Consider the following 20,125-nt stretch of genomic DNA (forward strand, 5'->3'; position numbering starts at 1 on the left):
TTTCTTGCCCTAAATCGTGCGTAACTATTAATAAGGCACTTCAATAAGCAATAATCAGTCCCGTGACGGCCTCCACTAACTAGCTACTAACTTGGGTTTATGGGCGCTGATATTTCATGTTCACTGTCACTTATTTATCAGAAAAGTGCGACCCTTTGTCAATCACCTACAGTACCCAATTTCGGCATACTATATAAGAAACTCATCATGATGATTGCCAGAGAATAGTTAAGATGTAGCTTGTACCGTTTTTTGTGGCATCCTTCAGAAGTGAGCGGTCCGATACCAATATTTTCGGTCAAATCTCCATTCAATTAACACGGGGAGTTGGCTAGCTATGCCTTGCCCTCACTCATATTTTACAAAAGTGCGACTATTTCTGAACATCTAACCTAGCTGTAATTTTAGGTCATGTTAGAGAAATATATTTGCTAGAAGTTTGGAGAATAGCTAACATATTGGCTGGTTATTTTTCACACAGTGATGTTAACTAGGCAAGTGCCCATTCTTGCAACGTACATCATTTGTAGGGGTCACGCGTCAATGGTGAGAGCACTGTGTATTGTGTATAGACGAATCCAAGTAGCCAAGTCATGGTCAGGATTTGGTCGGACATCTTTGGGTAGCCGCTAGCACCAACCTGGTGTTTTGAGCGTCCAATTGTGCAAATGAAAGCCGCCTAACACGTAGAGAAGATGCAAGGACGAGGAGTTGATAGAATAATAGCTAATAATATATATAATGGAGGTAATCCCGTCGCATTCATACATAGTCCTTTTGTTCGCAAGTATATCAATGCATAGATACCGCGTGTAGTTAATCCGATTATTATGTCACTTCAACAGCGAATAGACCACGCTGTGTGTTTTGTCGAAGGGAACTGTATCGTGTTATTCTTTTTGTCTGCCTGTGTTTTCGCGGAAGGTGTAAAACGGGTGATGGAATGCAGTTTAAACTTTCCGCCAAGGCCGAATCATTTCACATTTTGAGTGCATTGTAGCTGACGGCTACCCAACTAAAGGCTGCTAGTCAGGTGTAGGAATGCGTGAATTTAGATTCGTCTATAGGAAAACGGACAGTAACTGCAGTATGCTCCTAAGTACATCGCTGAACAATTCACTGTTTATGTTCCATCCCGGCCAATTCGATCAGCCATGGACACAAATCGGCTTGTTATACCGATGTCTGAATTGGTAGCTATTGGTCACTGTGGGTGATCGAAGTTTCAAAGTTGTCGCCGCAAATGCCTGGAACTCTTTGCCGAGACAACTGCGTACTGCTGGATCTACAGACATTTTCAAGGGAAATCTTAAGACTTTTCTATTTTAAAAACTTTGTAATTCATTTATTTGTTGTAAACGCTATGGTACCTTGTGAATAGCGTCCTAAATACCTGTTTGTTGTTGTTGTTGTTGTTGAACAACCGTGCATTTAGTGTCACCCCGTGATGATACGTCATATGCACAACCTCTATAGATATGTGACGTGTCATATCAAAACGAGACACTTTTTGGGCAGGTTATCAATTTTGAGAGTTTTACATATTTTAAATATAGAGATATTTTGCTCAACAATTTTCCCATTGAAATCGGGCAATCATATAAGCGAAGATATAGAGTTCGTACGTTTTGGTATTATAAAATTGAAACTGAGATACCGGCCTTTATATTATTGGCAATGTTGAGAGTAGGAATGACTTTGAAAAATGTCTGAAAAAATACAAGATGTCTGAAACTATCCGACAATATTCTATACATTATGATAAATGATAAATTATGACAAAACACACAACAAACATGACCATGAAGCTTATAATTTTTATGCTATGATATTATTATATCTTGATTGCTCTTAACATCAGTGAAGTTCGTAAAAGTGGGTTTTTACTGGGGTGGCGACTGGGGGGAGGTATTCCCCCTGGCGCCACCACTGGTTAACATTGGTTTTTTCCAAAACCAAAATATACCAATGACATATACTTTGATCAGCTCGTAATCGACTGGCCTTATCGCGGATTAATATCAAAATATTTTATTTTGAGAAGTTTCTTGCGACATCTCGCCAGAAGCATCACAAATTATTAATCCAAGTCCTATACTTTGTCTATTTTCTTTAACACACAAAATAAAGACCAGGCAGGTCAACTAATAGCACTATTAACGTGGGGCTACTTTTCGGCGTAGTGGTAAAGCCTAATATTCCCGGCTAACATTTCCGTTCCCGCCTATTACGAGCTGATCAAACTATACATTGCATAGAGATTTTAAACATTTTATTTTTTTTTTGTATTTTTTTAATAAATGCACTTAAAGAGCTTTTTTTTTATATAGTAGAATTAGATTAGAACATTAGTGTACAAAGTGGTATATACATTGTAAAAGAACTTTCCTAAAAATTTCAAAAACTACATTTAAATTTTGATAGGTCTATTTGTTCTTAAGTTATTGACCAAATAATTATGTACTTTTTCACGTTTTTACTCTAGAACCGTTAAACCTACCAAATTGTTAATGTCATTTTTAACATTCTAAGACATTGTCCTTTAAGAAACACGTGTCACTTTTTACAAAAAGGAATTTGATTTGTGAGAGATTGGGCTATTCCAGAAATTTTTATGGGACACCCTGTAAACTGTACAACACACCTTAAATACACCCAAGTGTATAAGGAATACACCGAAATGTATTAGGAATACACGCAAATGTATAAGGAATACACCAAATGTATTAGGAACACACCCAAATGTATTAGGAATACACCCAAGTGTAAGCTAGTGTATAAGGAATACAATCAAATGTATTAAGAATACACCCAAATGTATAAGGAATACACCCAAATGTATAAGGAATACAATCAAATGTATAAGGTATACATCCAAATGTATGAGGAATACATGCAAATGTATAAGGAATACACGCAAATGTATAAGGAATACACCAAATGTATAAGGAATACACCAAATGTATAAGGAATACATTAAAATGTATTAGAAATACACTAAAATGTATTAGAAATACAGCCAAATGTAGGCCTATTAAGAATACACCCAAATGTATAAGGAATACACCCAAATGTATAAGGAATACAATCAAATGTATAAGGAATACACCCAAATGTATGAGGAATACAACCAAATGTACAAGGAATACACCGTCCCAAATGTATAAGGAATACATCCAAATGTATGAGGAATACACGCAAATGTATAAGGAATACAACCAAATGTATAAGGAATACACCCAAATGTATGAGGAATACCATGGACGAAAAAGATAACAGGCAAACTCTAAACGAAATAAACCATCACTGTGATTATTTTGTTGCCAAAATTTATTATATGTGTTGAAGCAACGTGTACCGTAATGAATAACCAAATATGAAAAAATACAAATAGGCGCGGCTTCACATAAAAAGTCCTAGTTTTGAGATATTTTCTCAAAATATCAAGAGCTACCTCAAGAACCACTGAACCAATAGGCTTGTTTGTTGTCATTTTAATGGCTTTTTCATACTGATTCCAAATAATTATGGGCATGAAAATGTACATTGCTGACATTTCTGAATTTGCAGTCGACAGTCTACATCCGCGTTGAAAGAGTTAAAAAAACTTATTTATACAGTAAGATACAAAACAAAATGTCTAAAAAAACAAGGAATTACCCCCTAAATATTGGCCATTATTCAAAAACGGGCTATTTATTTCTGCGCATTTTGACACCTCATTTGTAGCAATTGTCTAAATATTGACGTCGTAGCGTACATTTCAATCAATGTAACCCAAGATTCGAAAGTTGCAGTAATATCTATTGCTTTTTATTCCTTATAATGGAAGGAAATCTGTGAAATGATATCTTTCAAATCTGGACCTCACTACATTAAATTGACCGGTGTTTTATTGTTTTCTGGGCTATCATATCAAATGAGGTGTCAAAATGCGCAAAAAATAAATTCTGCTTCCACTGCATTTTACAGATTTGTAATACAATAGCCCGTTTTTGAACAATTGCCATTATTTAGGGGGGGGGTGCTTGAGGTGCTTATGAAAGTACACAGCAAATTGTCGCAAACTAAGTTTTTAATTCCGGTCTATGTTGCATTAAACATGAATATTGGGTTATTCCAGCTATTAACGAAATGCAAACGCCTCCAGTGGATTGATACATATATCTTCTTTGTCTGGACCAGGAATGTTCCCTGAAAAACAAAATGAAAAAGAAAAGTAAATATTAATGATAATTCAAACACTCTTAGATAGTGAGAACCAATCAGAGCAAACGTTAGTAAATTACTAGCCGTGCATAAATATTGTTTCATACACACTCCTATATTAAAGCAGCCAATCAGAAAAACTGTTAGAAAAGTACGCGGAGTATCTTGAGTGTGCATTATGTGCAACCCGTGTCCTACGCAAAAATCACGGGTTTTTATTCTTCTCGTGTATGAAATAGGTTAATAAACGCGTATTATTTGTTGCTCGAGATATATTAGACAAAATAATGCACTTGTGCTAATGTGATGCATCTAGTGCACTCCCTCTCCACTTATTAGACTCTGCATCAACATCAGCGCGTGTGCATTATTTTGTCTAATTTCTCTCCCAACTACCATGACTACAGAATTAGACGCAACAACATTTCAGTACGCGTGCAATTTGTGTACAATTTCTTTTCACTCCCGACAAGTGACACGCATTTATTAACCTATAAATGCTATTTGGATAAGCTTGGATACATGCATGAACATTTTTTATTGTAATGAGTAACAAGAGATAAGTTACTACAGTTTGCCCACTCCGAAGTACTGTACAGTACTCCTAAAGTTGGAGATGTTGCTTCTGATGAAGAGATTCCTACCGACAAGGATAGACGTAAGACGTAAGTAGGACAGCCCTCATATTATAATGATTTTTCAAAGTAAGAGGCTAATATATACAATGCACCCTAAAGGTCCCTTGAATTTAATGAGGTGTCACTGGAGCTGGAATAGATTCTCCTTTTAGGGATTTATATGTTTTGAGAGAAATCGTCGTTTTTAAAAAAACACTTAAAAGTGTCTTTCATGAAAACAAAAACAAACAAACAAAAAACAAAAACAAAAACAAAACCTAAAAAAACCATTGAAATGAAACTTCGTAATGTTGCTTAATACTGACAGCCCGACTAACAAACATTTTGACAATTTTAATAAGCTTTCACATGGACTCCTGGCGTATTAAAGAGATAAAAGAAGGAGTTATAAAGTTTAATAAAGTGATAATGGAATTGGCATTGACCATTTGGTCATTGTCCATCAAGCAACTTTCAACTTCCGCAATACCAGCTTATCAGACCAGCTTTTCCATAGAGTGACCCGAGGCAGTATAATCAATTTGACAGGTATCATGCTGGAACACCTTGTTGTGGTGATTGAACGAATTAAACTATGGTGAAATTACACAAATTCTTTAAGAGACCAGTAACGTATTGGATTATGTTTTCACACATAAATGATACTATAAGGAGACTTGCGGGTAAAAGTTCCAACATACCATGGACAGTTTCAACATCGTCACAGATCTGCTCATACTCCGGTGTACTGACAAGCTTCTTGAAAGCAGGATTAAACCAACTTGGTAGAGTGCTTCCTTTTCTCACCATAACTGCGACCCCGTCAACAAGGCAACTATCGATATCAGGACCATTCTTCTCAAGATTCCCTGCAATAGCTAGGTCATCGGTTACAAATGCAGCATCAATCTACGGTAAAGAAAATGAAAAAATAAATATCACCAAGACAATACCTCGCATGAGAACCACCTGCTGATTGGCCAAAAAGAAGTTTTCATTATCAATTGGACCAATCAGCAACATTGTTAGAATAATTATTTCACCACGCAAATAAATTGGGATGAATTATTTGCAAAGCTCCATTCTGATTGGTAATTAAAGTGAAGATATCATGTAACTGACAATATCAGAGGCAATGTTAGATCGGCAGGTAGTGCTCAGGGGGTATTTATTACTCGCTCTATTTTCTTTTCTGTTCATCTACAACTGTTATTTTAGAATTGTTGTAATGACGCTTTAATAGGCCTACTTTTGATGGGGCAACTTTTGCTGTAAGAGTGCACCGAAGAATGTACAATCCCAAACATGTAAGACAAAGAAGATTTCTTTAAAGCTCTGCGTGCTAGCAATAGGCTTCAACATAAGTTTTGAGATATTTTCTCAAAATAGCAAGAGCTATCTTCAGAATTTCTATACCCATTAGGCCTACTAAGCTTGTTTGTACTCATTTTAATGCATTTTCCATGCTGATTCCAAAAATATTCATGAAAATTTGCAATTCTGAAAATTTTCGAATTAAAAAAAATGAAACTTGTCTTTTATGTAGTCCACGCCCGCGTCAGAGTTTAACATATATTTATACAAGTCACATTCAACACTACATCAAAATATGAGTATGAAACAAACCCTTAACAGACCAGCTCAGCATGGACGTATTATAGAGCACGAGAATGCGATGGACTTGCAACTCCGTTCATCGACGTGAGGTCAGCGATCGTCACGCTTGCAACATGTGGACGTAGATGGCAGCAGCATTTTTCTTTAATTAGCATATTCGTGACGTCATGTTAACGTAAGTCTCCACAGCACTACGCATTTTTTTAGGTAGCTTTTAGTACTGTCGTGGTGGCAGCAGCATTTTTCTTCACTTTTCTAAAATGGCGACGCCCAGGGTTTAATTACAAATTCTTCAATTTAACAATATTTCATGAAAATTTACCAAACAAACGGATACAGTCATGACAGTTAATATTTAAAGTATGTATAAATGGTCATAGTTATAAAAGAAAGAACATAAGAAACATAAACAAATGAATTGTACCAATATTCAATATTAATGGCAGCGGCCGTGACTTATCAGTGGCGCTGGTGGGTAATACACGGGGGAAGCCGACGGTGTCGCCACCTTTTTGCATTGCCCTGGTATACGAGTTGCAACGGCCTGCTCAGTGGGGACGCTAAGGGCTTTTGTCCACTAATCTTTCCCCCTTCCCACCCAGTCAATATGAAATCGGGAAAATCAACTTTTGAAGCCAGAAAACGACTACATTTAATAAGCAAACTTTTGGATTTTTACCAATCCCCAAAACAAAACAAAAAATAAAAACACATTTTTTGGTACATCTTAACAAATTGACTTGCTTTATTCAAGATCCACAACATGCTCATCTCTCAGGGCACAGATCTTTAACCCCAATACATTTGTACATTAATTTTATTGACCTTAGAAAATTTGGGTACAAAAACTCATACTCTTCAAGTTGAGGTCAAAGTTTGCACTATGAGTGTTCATTGAGGTTATTGAACTATGCCATTGGGACGAGACCATTGTGGGCCATAGTGTCTATACTATAATTCTTTACCTCGTCAGCATTGACTGCTGCCTCAAGTTCCGTCTGAGTCAGGTAGTAGTGGATTTGGCTTTCATCCAGGGGCAGTCCCTGAAATTAAAAACAACATTCACATTATTATCTGTATTTGTATTTATAATATTATTAGTTAAGGTGACGCGGATGTATGGTACTGATATATTATCGTGCGTGAAGTGTCATAATGGGGGAAGCCAAAAGCTGAACCCAGTATGACACTGAGCGCACGATAATTAATTTCTCGTATCATACCGACGCTGAACCTAATATAATAAATATTGACTGCTAAGAGGGGCATGGTTAAAATTATAGGCCCAAGGTGGCCTCAAAACCATGCTATGTGGTTTTGAGATCACCGCGGGCCTATAATTTTAATCATGTTCCGAATATAAAACAGTCAATATTTGTATTATATGTCTATCATAGGTTCAGCGTCGGTGAGGTACTGGAAATTAATTATCGTGCGCCCAGTGTCATACTGGGCTCAGCTTTCGGCTGAAAACCCACCCATCGATATATACCAAAATCGCTAAAAAAGTACACCAAAAACGCGGCACTCGTACGGTACAGGATGTATCAAAATGATTGGTACCCATCAATTTTGATGTTTATTGAAAAGCCTACCTCTTCCAAATACACTTTTGGATACATTTGAAATATCCAGAATGTATAGGTTATGACTTGTTTTTGCAATTAATTTACAAATTATTTGGATCTTATGTTGAATTTTGATGTGTCAGGCTCATCCATTATCGATGAAAACTGATGGGTACCAATCATTTTGATACAGCTTGTATACTTTCAACCAGGGAACATCCTCCGGGATTTTACCATGATGTGTTACATGTAGTATAGATTTTAAAAGGAATAGCCCATTTCGATTCGGTACTTACAGAGACATCAGAAAGCAGATTCACGCAATGCTCATCGGCGGCCCAGGATTCTAAGAATCCGATCTTAGACCCTGTTAAATCATCATACTGGAAATTATTCGGGTTGCCAGTTTTGACTACGAAATGAGAAAAGACGTTTTTTTGGAAAGCATCGGTGAAGTCAAAAACACGACGTCTGTCTTTTGTGACAAACCAACCTGAAAGAAATGACCACAAATGTGATTAATTAAATGAAATAAATTAAAATAAAAGTTGTGCAAGGATATTGCTCACACTAGAAATTCAGTAGGGTGAATCTGAAAAAGATAAAATTTAGATTTTTTAATGAGCTACCCTCTCATAAGGGAGCACGGTGGCCTACATAAGGGAGCACGGTGGCCTAGCGGAACGGGCACTGACTCATAATCGGAAGGTTGCGGGTTCGAGCCCCGGCGACGCCATCGTGTTGTGCCCTTGAGTAAGGCTCTTTATCTCGATTACTCCTCTCCACCCAGGTGTTTAAATGGGTACCGGCATTCTTAAATGCTGGGAAGGTAACAGACTCGCTGTAGAGGAGGTGTAGCGATCCCCTATAGCAACATTACACGGTGGAGTCTGGCCCAATCGCCAATGAAAGAGAGATGGGCACTCCGATCACTGTTTATACAGGATCGTCTCCTTTACTCCTTTACCTTTACCTTACCCTCTCATTTGGTACATTATGGTTAAAAAAAACATCGCATGAAAAAAATATACGTTTTGAAAAATTGCATGGCCATATGGAAGACCATACCCTTACGAAAATGCAAGCAATGAAAAATGTGTGCGGCAGCATGCAGCACGCGTGCGGCAGTGTGCAGCACACATGCAGATGTGTGCAGCATGCAAGCAAGGCCTGCTGGTAGCGTGTTCATGTGTGCGAACCAGCTGTGTGCATGCAGGCACCGCACACAAATATCCACCGCGCACACAATTTGCTTGCAGAACCTGCGTGCAGACTACCAATCTGTACGCAAATTACGTGCAGTCTACACTTGTGTGCGGACTGTAGGACTGCATGCAAATTGCACGCATCTTGCATGCAGCACGCATATTGCTGCATGCATGCAGGATTTCCAGATCACAAAGTTAGAATGCTGCACGCATACAGGGTTTCCAGAAGCAGTAAAGGTAAAATGCTGCATGCATGCAGGATTTTCAATGACTAATTCTTTACACAACTGACATCAAGTCACAAATTGGCAATGATCTAGAAGTGAAAATATTTAAATGTTAACAATGAATAAATAAGTTAGCCTTCGGACCAAAATTAGTATTTAACTAAGTTTTAAGTATTTAACCTTCAGACCAAGATTTTTGGCAGACCAAGAGGGAAGGGGGGGCAAGCAATTTTGGCAGGCCAACAGGGGGGGCAAGCATTTTTTGGCAGGTCTAGAGGGGAGGGCAAGCAAATTCTTGTTTCGATAGTTGGCATTTCAACTTTGGGCCAATGTTGGAATGCCATTTTTGTTTCGATAGTTGGCATTGAAACATTGGGTGAATGTTGGAATGCCATTCCTGTTTTGATAGTTGGCATTGCAACATTAGGCCGATGTTGGAATGTCATTCCTGTTTCGAAAGTTGATATTGCAACATTGGGCCAATGTTGGAATTCCATTCCTGTTTCAATAGTAGGCATTGCATCATTGGCCCAATGTTGGAATGCCATTTCTTTTCGATAGTTGGCATTGCAATATTGGGCCAATGTTGGTATGCCATTCATAAATCAACAGTTAATTGGCACTGCAAAAAATCAAAACAAAATTCAACATTTTTATAGTGAATGTTATCAATATTCACAGTAAATTTGATCAATATTCATAAAATGATGCACTTTGGCCGGTTTAGTCATCAAAATATTGCTTATATTAACTTAAAACACTTAATCAAATGTGTATACTCCAATAGCTCAAATGGTAAAGCATCAGACTCCCATGCAGAAGGTCCCAGGTTCAAAATCAGGTAGGTTAAGTTAGATAAGTGACTTGTATAAAATTAAGCTAGGCAATTTTGGTTCATTGTGAAATGGATAGCCAGGTTATGTAAGACAAATTGTAAGGACAGAATACACCGTTAACCATTATTTTTGATTTTTTTTTTCATGTTTTGTCTCGCATATATATGGCCAGTACGTGCTGCACGCATGCAGTGCACGCTTATGGATTTGCATGCTGCATGCAAACTGCACACGCTCATGACCTGCACGCATGCAGCAAGCATCTGCACGCTTCCCTGCATGCGTGCCTCGTTCCAAATATACGCATCCGCACGCTACCAACTGCACACGTGCTGCATGCGGTGCGGCACGCGTGCTGCTTGCATGCTGCATGCGTTCAAAAACTGCGTGCCATTTTCGTAAGGGTATGGTCCTGGGCCATATAATCGGGCCAAAATCGCACAAAAGCGGACTCGGCTCCGTGAGCAATGACTTGATAATATGTGCTTGTTAACTTACCAACACAGGCTTCATAGTAGTCACCGTGCAAACCGATTCCTCCTCGTGCATCGTAACCGTGTGGGGACTCCCAGCAGTGACTATATGGATCTTGGACGAAAAAGCAATTTTTTCCAGCAATGCGGCAAACTAGAGGAAAAAAGCGAACCAAACGAAATCAATGAAATGTTTTTACATAAACCAGTCAATCATCTTAGGCTATTTAATAAAAGGCACTTAATTCAATGCCCACGTGACCCATGGGCGCCGCCATAATAAGATCACCAAGTGAACAATAGATGTGCTATAATGCTAACAGATAGGAACTTTTCAGACAATTATCATCGAAATTACTATAAAGTAGGTCCCTATAAGACTAATTTATTACATTCTGCTTTTCTCCTAAGTTTTCAAGAACTAAATTTTGGAAGTTTTTACCGAAGGAAAAAAGTTATCGCCGGAAACTCTTTCTATACAATAATACTACAAAATTGCAACAAAAAAAAAGACAAATTTGCTAGAAAATCCATATAGGGTATTAATAATCTTCTTCCACGGTAAACCAAACAGCTTCCGTGGTAAACCTTATAGCGCCATCACTTGATGAAAGTACGTTATTAGTAGGCGTGAGTTAAAAGCTATCTGGGCTAGAACTATTGCGACTGTAGGGGTGAGCTTGCCTACAGGTAAAAAAAATACTCGTGGCGGTTATATTACACGTCTAGTTTAGGGCAACGGGGGTGAAAAGGAGGGTAGGCCTACTACGGAAATGTGCGACAGATTCGGGGTGCATTTTGGTTTATTGATGGCCCTCAATTTCATGAAAATTTGCTTTAAGAAAGATTGTTTTTTATTTATTTTTTTTAAATTAATTTGTTTCCCAAATTTTTATCGGAAAGTGTGCAATTTTTTTTATTGTTACCATGGCGTGCGATAATAAATAGGCCTATAAATATAATTTTTAAATGCTATTTTATTATTTTGTCATTAATTGAAAATCTAAAATAGTCCCGCTAAAATACACTACCCTATTACGAGCAATGGAATAGCCCGTCAATCATGCACAGTGGTTGCTCATGGAAGGAAGATTATACCCGATGTGACGCGGTTGCTCATGGAAGACAAGAAGGATTATACCCCTTTTCAGAAAATCTGGACAGGCATACCGCGGTACCAATTGAAATACACAGGAAGACAATGTGCCAAAGGGCGTTTTTCCAGACATAGCCTACTGTCTGTCTACAAGCTGTAATGTCAGGACCCATCTGGTCATGTGGGCACTATTAAATTAAGTGCCTTTATTTAAATAGCCTATGATGACTGTTAATTAGTCGGCCGGTGCGTTTCCAAAAGAAACCCATGTACTTTCAGTTGCCAAGCTCATTCTACATAAACTTTGAAAACTTACTTGATTTATTGTTGTGAATGCGTTATGTACATTTGACAAAAGTGTTGTTGTTTCAGCCCTCTTTACAATGTAACTCAAGAACTGGTACAGGACCTACAAAAGTATGTCTGTGATATTTGAATATATATTATTGAAATATAACACTTTGATGTTTTGCAAGAGTTCATTCTACAAATCATAAACTTGCTTGATTTATTGTAGCTTATTGTTGTGAATGAGTGCATTTTACAAAGGTGTTGTTGTTTCAGCCCCTGGGTTTCAGCCCTCTTTACAACGTAACTCAAGAACCACAGGACCTACATGACTGTGATAATTTGAATTCTTCTACATACTGCTATGAAATGATCAATGCAATTTTTGCCAAAGCTCACTACCATTCGCAAGATGCTGTAAACTGCCAAATCGCAACAGTTTAAAGTAAAGTCTGCACAAAAAGTAACTCGCCTGTTATAAATATGCCTATAGATTCAGAACTAATAATTGTTTTCACAATATTTCAACATAGAGAGAATGATGATTTATTTACACGCATTTTGATACCCCATTCGTCAAATATGTCGTTCAATATTAACAACACAGTAGTGCTTTTACAGAAAAATACCCGAATTTAAAAGTTGCAGTTTACAGCGATCAATGGTTATAACGCCAGCACTGTAAACACGTAAAGCCCGCCATTATCTTCGCATTTGCTTCAAATCAATACAAATAACTGCAACTTTTAAATTGGGGTATTTTTCTTTCAAAACACTGCTGTATTGTCAATATTGAACAAAATTGGACAAATGGGGTATCAAAATGCGTGTAAATACGTCATCCTTCTTGCTATGTTGACATTATATTGTGAAAACAATTATTAGTTCTGAATCTATAGGCGTATTTATAACAGCTGAGTTACTTTTTGTGCAGACTTTAGTTGCTAACCTTAAATAACACTAAAACACGTAAAAATATGAATATATATGTTTTTAAAGCACAATTTTAAACACTATCTTGTGTTAAAAGACACATATTCTTCATATTTTTACGTGTTTTGGTGCTATTTTAGTGTTTATGAATTAACACCACTATACCTTTACTGAACAAACAAGTGTTTATTAAGGGTCCAAGTGTTTATTATGAGTTGTTCTGCTGTTTTTGCAGTGTAGTCGAAATGTTATTCTTCACATTGTATTGCAATGTTGGACTGATATAAAGATCGTGAAAACTATATACGTTTTAAAACATTTGCCATCAAAGAATACTCACTGCAAAAATGCTGTTATTTATATGTTGATAAAATCGTACTGTAAAACATTTTTAATGGAGTCTCCCAGCTACTAAAACATGTTTTAAGTGTTACCCCATGAGAACTACCTGCCGATTGGCCAAAAAGACGTTTTCATTATCAATTGGACCAATCAGCAACATTGTTACAATAATTTCACCACTCAAAAATATTGGGGTGAATTATTTGCAAAGCTCCATTCTGATTGGTGATTAAAGTGAAGATATCATGTAATTGGCCAATCAGAGGCAATGCTAGATCGACAGGTAGTGCTCAGGGGTTTTAAAGTACATACCTGCCTCTACTACATCTGTATTATATCCTCTTATCCGTGCAGCTTCCTCATCTCTGCAAAATATTAATGAAAGTAAATTTATTTTTGTTATTATAATTTTGTCAATTTATATACCGTGTACATGTTTCTTGCTGTATTGTAATCCCGGGATTGTAATGACAACACATTGTAAGTGGTTTGATCCCTAAAAGAAAGACCTTGAATAACTTCCTTTTCGCAATTGGAATTTCAATTGTCTTATCTTAGTTCACGAAACAGCTAGGAAATTCAATAAAATGAGACTACTATGTATATATATTTATATATAGAAAGATTTAAACTCTTGATCTCAATACAAAATATTTACCTCCGTAATTTTCAGCTGTTGCTACTACAGCCTTCGTATTGAGATCAAGAGTTTAAATCTTTCTATACATGGATTACCAATACAGATGAACTTTCATGCTAAGTAATATTAGTAATATATATATATTAATATTTATGTTAGTCTCAATGCCATGCAAAGTCATTAGAAATCACGGAATTCTAAGAAAATAATCTGATAGGCTTATATCCTGTCGATCTATCTCGTTAGCAATTATTGTTCCCTTAGTGACAATAATTGGTATCATTAATACTCAACACAAAATGACCTTTCGATGGATATGACATATATGACATATGAAGAGGAAGTGGAAGGAAAGATACCCTTTATCATGTTTATAGATACGCGTATTGTCGGAAAAAAAACCAAGATCTGGCCTATCGGCGGAAGAAAACACAAACAGACCAATACTGACTTCGCGTCTTAACATCCATTCTTAAACACTTGAGAATGTTCTTGCAATCTTACTGGTTCTTACCCGTGTGATATGACACGATATCACACACCTTAGCGCGTGCGTGTCGACGCGATACTCGTACGCGCTATTTGAACCAATCGGATTGTACATAGCAACAAAAGGACTGATCGATTCTAAGCCCTAGGTAATTCCTTGTAAAATGTAGGTTTTGATTTGATTAAAATTTGGTATACTTATGATTAATATATTTATTTTCATTGAAATGTTTAAGAATGAGAATAAAGGTATTGTTTTTAGCCGCTGTCGTGCATCTATCGTCTCATATAACACGCGACATCATTATTTTTGGCGTAAAAAAACTCGGCTTCTCCTCGTTGTTTTACTTAAAATAATGATGTCGCCCGTGTTATATGAGACGATAGATGCACGACAGCGGCTACTGAAACAATACCTTTATTCTCTAATTACATCAAAAACTGGGAGTTATCCGTAACACTTCTCGACAGAATGCAGAATAAAGTGACTGAAGAGGAAGATAAGAAAGAGGAGGAAGAAAAAATTAAGAAAGCGGTAACAAACTGTGGTTATCCCAGATGGTCATTTGACAAAGTAAAACATCAAATGTCAAACAAATCGAAAAAAGAAACCAAAGGCAAAGAAAACTGACAAATTCCCACCAAAAGGTATCGCGTAGTGATACCATAGAAGGTCTTTCAGAGAAGTTGCAACGAATTTTCTAGAAGCACTGGATTGCCCGCGGGGGGGGCGCTCAACTTTAGAAGTGACGGGTATGTGCCTACCGGAGTCGCGAAGTAGAGGCCTATCGAGTACAAAACGTTATTTAAAAAAGGGGGGTCATTGGGTACAAACACTAAAAAAGGGGGTCAATGGGTATAAGATTTCAAAAAAGGGGTCATCGGGTAGAAAATTTAGAAAAAAATAAATCCGCCATAACAGACCATATTACGCAAGAAAACCACGTTATCGACTGGGCAAAGATAATAGACACTGTAATTGATAAATTACCTATTATCAGGTCAAAGGTCAAAAGGTCACTCACTCGCTGATGAAAAATGGAGTACCATCTGAAAATTCCGAGGTAGGAATTATTTCTTTGTGTTTGGATCAAAAGTTTAAATCAGAATCATGATGAACTTTCATGAACATAATGGTTTAACATTACATAGCTTCATTGGTATGATTGTTTCATACGATTGGTGATTTTTGATAGACAAATCCAATGTCACCTGTCAAATTCAGAGATAACACTGTCACTGATTAATTTGATAGCCAGGCATGTTTGGCTTTTTTTCACGGCAGTGAAATGATGCCACTTGTCCCAACATCTCATATGCACAGTTTATCCCTTTAATGTCATGTGTCTTGAATAGCTTGTAGCCCACCAACAATGTGGTTAAGAGTCTAGAAAATAATTCCTAATATCTCATACCCTAGTTTGTATGCCTTTATCTAATCCTGCCCACATGACAGGGACTAAATTATCCCTTAAATTTGGTAATGAGTTGTTGAGTGTAGTAATTGAGTAGCCTTTTTTTTTTATAAACATGTTTGTAATTGGCTTATAGCCATCACATGCTGACAATACACATAACTGATTGGTTAATCAAAGCTAGGAGTGTGGGTCATGGCCAGCATACTGAATGTTTACTTTGTGATTAGGTTTATCTGTATTGAAAACTACACAATGGGCGATTTACTTCAGAAAACTACATGGCACAAAACTAAGTCCATTATCTATTAGTTAATTGAATGTTTATTGACTCTTGTAATAACCCAGCAATGTGTGTATAAACCTGTATAATATATTTTCTGTTACAAAATATTAATGTTAAGTATGGGACTGACAAAAGCTAGCTGTGTAACTAATTTGTTTACTTTAGAGATAGGCATCTTGCATCTGTATAGAAAATTATATTCAACAAATTTAAGATATTGCCAACATGCAATAATAGTGGACATTTTGATACAATTTTCTTCGTAGTTATAGCCAAATTTGTTTCCTGTGGGTGGCTTAAAAAAATTGTTTTCCAGAGTCAAGACGCAGATATCATTATTAACCCTCATATCACTTATTTATTGTCGTATTAAAGTGCAAAGTAGGTTAGATATGAATATTAAATGTTAGACCAAAGTAGCTCAAAGTACTATCTGAGACTATATATATAATAATAACAGGTATAATTGTCTCAGGTACTAGACCTATACACCTGACCCGTGACTTGTCTTTTTTGAAGACAACTTCTTGTATCTATACTTACAAATATTCTGCTCTGTTGTTGTAGTGACTTCTGGCGAATCTCCAGACTTCAGCCCCCTTGTCACCAGATAGTGAAGGGTCGCCTGATGAAATAAGCACAAAGGATGACCAAATTAACAAAGAGAAGTTTGGTGGCGGATTCGATTCCCGAGTCAGCGCATTCTGACACTTGTTAATTTCGTCAAGTTGTCTAAAGAATAATTGTAACACTTTTTGTGGTTTTAACTGTTCTTTATAAACATAATTTGCTAAGTTAATGACAATATAATATGATACATTTCAATATCAATGTATTTTACTAATTATCTATAATCGTATGAATAGTACACATGTCGGGAGCAAGTTAAGCAACTAAACAGGAATATTAAAATTGACACGGGTGAGTACTTAAGGGATGCAACATTAGACTTAAAACTTCACCCACTACATGAGCAAAAAAAATAAAAAAATCTCCACCAACACTAAAAAAACCCTTCCCTACCTAACTGTGTATAAATGCATGAAATTAAGAAAAATAAACCAACTTCGACGCCGAAATTTTTCCCCCGACCCCAATTTCCTAACCCCCCCTTGAAGTCTAATGGTGCGTCCCTTAGTAATGACATTAAAACTTTATAAAAATTAGTATAGCAAGGACATTTTCAAACTACTTTTTATCATGAAATGACGTTGATGCGGGATCCCGCTTTGTTGGAGTATCTAAACCAGAACCAGAAATGAAAAGAATAACTCATTATTGGGCTAAATTAAATCTAAAATATATGTAAATAGCGCCCTCAATTTGCACACATGTACAGTTTATAATAAAAATGACTACAAAAGGCAGAAAATGTGAAAAGTTTTGATAAAGAAAAGAACAGCTAAGTTAAAATAGCTAAAAATATATATGTATGAGTATTGTAAAGGTCCATGATCACACAAAACAACTATCTTTGTACCAATGTCTGATATTGATTACGTTTACAAAACAGGTAAAGATCAATTATTGATCAAATTATTGGTTCCCGATTATATTATTATACGACTTGAAGTTCTCCTCAAATAGAAATCGAATTTGTACTATTTTTTGTGTATACATCAATAAATATAAAGTTTAAAGAGATTAGAATTTCAGTACTGTATTCCTTTATATATTAAAATCTTATTGTGTTTGGTAGATTGTCAACAAAAAGCATGTAGTGTATAACAAATAACAGGTGTTGGCTAGACCATAGACTGTAGAAATGGCTAGACTTTTGTCCTGAAAGTGTGGTCTTTTTCTCCATGTCTCACTTTGCGCTGGTACAAGTAACTTCCACTCTTGGCCTGAAGGCCACTCGTGGAATAACTTTTACTTGTTTTCGCAGTTTACAAATATTTTGTTGTATTGCCATTTAGTAGGCCTAACCTTTCTGCTACAGTGATTTTCGGCCATTAATCTAAATTTTCGCAGAACTAATTTATTTTCTATATGTACATACCCTTTGGCATACCGGCGTCTTCACAAGTTATATTAACCACTCCACCACCTGTACAAGAAATATTTGAAACGCATGCTGACATAAAAGATCATAAAAACGTTCAAAAACATGTTATGTAAAAAAAACCACTATATGGACAAAAATATTACTGTAAAATATTTTTGCAAAATATTTGGAAAGAAAACATTAGGGGCTGTGTAATAATTATGAGCCCTGGGGAGGCTAAAATTGAGGGGGGGGGAAGAAATTTGTGGGGAGCCGAAAGGGGGGGGGGGCAATTTTGGCAAGCCGAGAGGGGGGGCAAGTGATTTTGGCACACATTCTTGGGGCGCCTTTTAAATAAAACGCTCTAAAAAGGCTTATAGGAAAACCGTACGGAAACGCTTAAATATGCAAATTTTCCTGTTCGCTGCGCTTGCAACATATGTAGGCTACTACATGTAGACCATTTAAGGTTTGCAAATTAGGATCCCAAAAATTTGGCACGTGCAAGGGCCCCTTGCCAAGGGGGGAAGGCAAAGATTTTATGGTGGGCCGAGAAGGGGGGGTAAGCGATTTTTGGCGGGCCGAGAGGGGGGGCAAGCGATTTTTGGTGAGCCGTTTGGAAATTTTACCACCCCGGTGGCTCATAATTATTGCACAGCCCCTTAATTGTAAGTGTTGAAATATGAAGTTGCAAAAATATACTTTATGGGCCTATATAGTCAAGGCTGACAGTATTCTTTCTTTCTTCTTCAATTCTGTTGCATTCTTTTCTTTTTCCAGATCGGTCAGCATGGAGCGACCGTTTAAATAGCGGCCAGCATGGAGCGACCGCTAAAACAAACAAACAAACCCAACAATTACACGTTTTCTAGCACCGTTTGTGCGACAATTTAAAAATAAGGCCTTAAACAAAAAATTGTTTGATCGGCGTAACCCGACCAACCCTAAAAAAAATAATTAAATTAAAAAAGAAAAGAAAATCCCATCCTACCTACCCTAATCTTTTATTTATGTTACGCCAATCAAACAATTTTCTTTTTTAGGCCTAAGATCAAAACTATATATCAGAAGGACATTCCTCATATTCATAATGCAATTTGATATGTCTGATGTGCTCTCATGTCCCACAAAAATACTGCACAATGTCGTTATCCGATCCCATACCACTTGTACCTATTCTAGTCTTCGTACTATTAGTAATTTAAATCTAAGTTTAGGCCTATGCATATTTTAAAAAAACAGACGTAATTTGTAAAAGGGGTTCAGTACTAGTATTTGAATTATTTTATAATCGCTAGGGTTTGAGGCTTTGAGCTCTTCCACTATACAGTACAATACTCGTCTTATACATTGCCACAAGTTCCCTTTTTAAAGGGTTGTTATTTTACCTTTTCTGGTCTTATCCCGCGGTGCCGCTTCAACAAGACAAACGGTAGCAAGTAAGGCTAGCACCACCGCATTGATTACTAATCGATTTATCGTTTCCATGTTTTATGATGAAGAGATGGACTGAGAAGCAAGCAAAATCGGTACAGCTACAATACGACGACTTCGTAACTATAAGATCGGAGAGAATGGACAAAGAAAGCGAATTAAAAGTATTAAAAGTTTAAACAAAAAGACATACATGAATATAACGGATAGTTAATAAAATGAAGAAGAGTGAAATTTAGCAACGCGACCAGGTTTATTAGCGCGAAGTCAACTTACATTTCAAATCTATTGAAATCCGGCATTGTATTCTATTCATTCTTGCTGCACAGATTAATTTGGCAATTTGGCACATTCTGTTTGAGGACCCCACTACTTTCCGGAACTACATTCACAAGACATGAAAAGTTAATTGTTTCAATGTGCTGTCTATTGATATTGTACGATGGAAATATTGATTTTG

The 20,125-nt window shown here is 36.7% G+C and overlaps 1 protein-coding gene across 1 annotated transcript; it reads right to left on the reverse strand.

Annotated features, from left to right (window-relative positions):
* Positions 1-3,312: 3,312 nt before the first annotated feature.
* LOC140144462 (uncharacterized) lies at positions 3,313-19,784 on the reverse strand. Its single transcript, XM_072166272.1, has 9 exons — positions 19,620-19,784; positions 18,247-18,294; positions 16,788-16,869; positions 13,727-13,779; positions 10,781-10,909; positions 8,308-8,504; positions 7,409-7,486; positions 5,528-5,735; positions 3,313-4,194 (listed from the first exon to the last, which is right to left on the reverse strand). The coding sequence occupies exons 1-9, from the start codon at positions 19,717-19,719 to the stop codon at positions 4,127-4,129; spliced, it is 963 nt and encodes a 320-aa protein (XP_072022373.1). The 5' UTR covers positions 19,720-19,784; the 3' UTR covers positions 3,313-4,126.
* Between the last annotated feature and the right edge of the window lie 341 nt (positions 19,785-20,125).

Source organism: Amphiura filiformis, unplaced genomic scaffold (assembly GCF_039555335.1).
Source record: "Amphiura filiformis unplaced genomic scaffold, Afil_fr2py scaffold_55, whole genome shotgun sequence".
Taxonomy (NCBI): Eukaryota; Metazoa; Echinodermata; class Ophiuroidea; order Amphilepidida; family Amphiuridae; genus Amphiura; species Amphiura filiformis.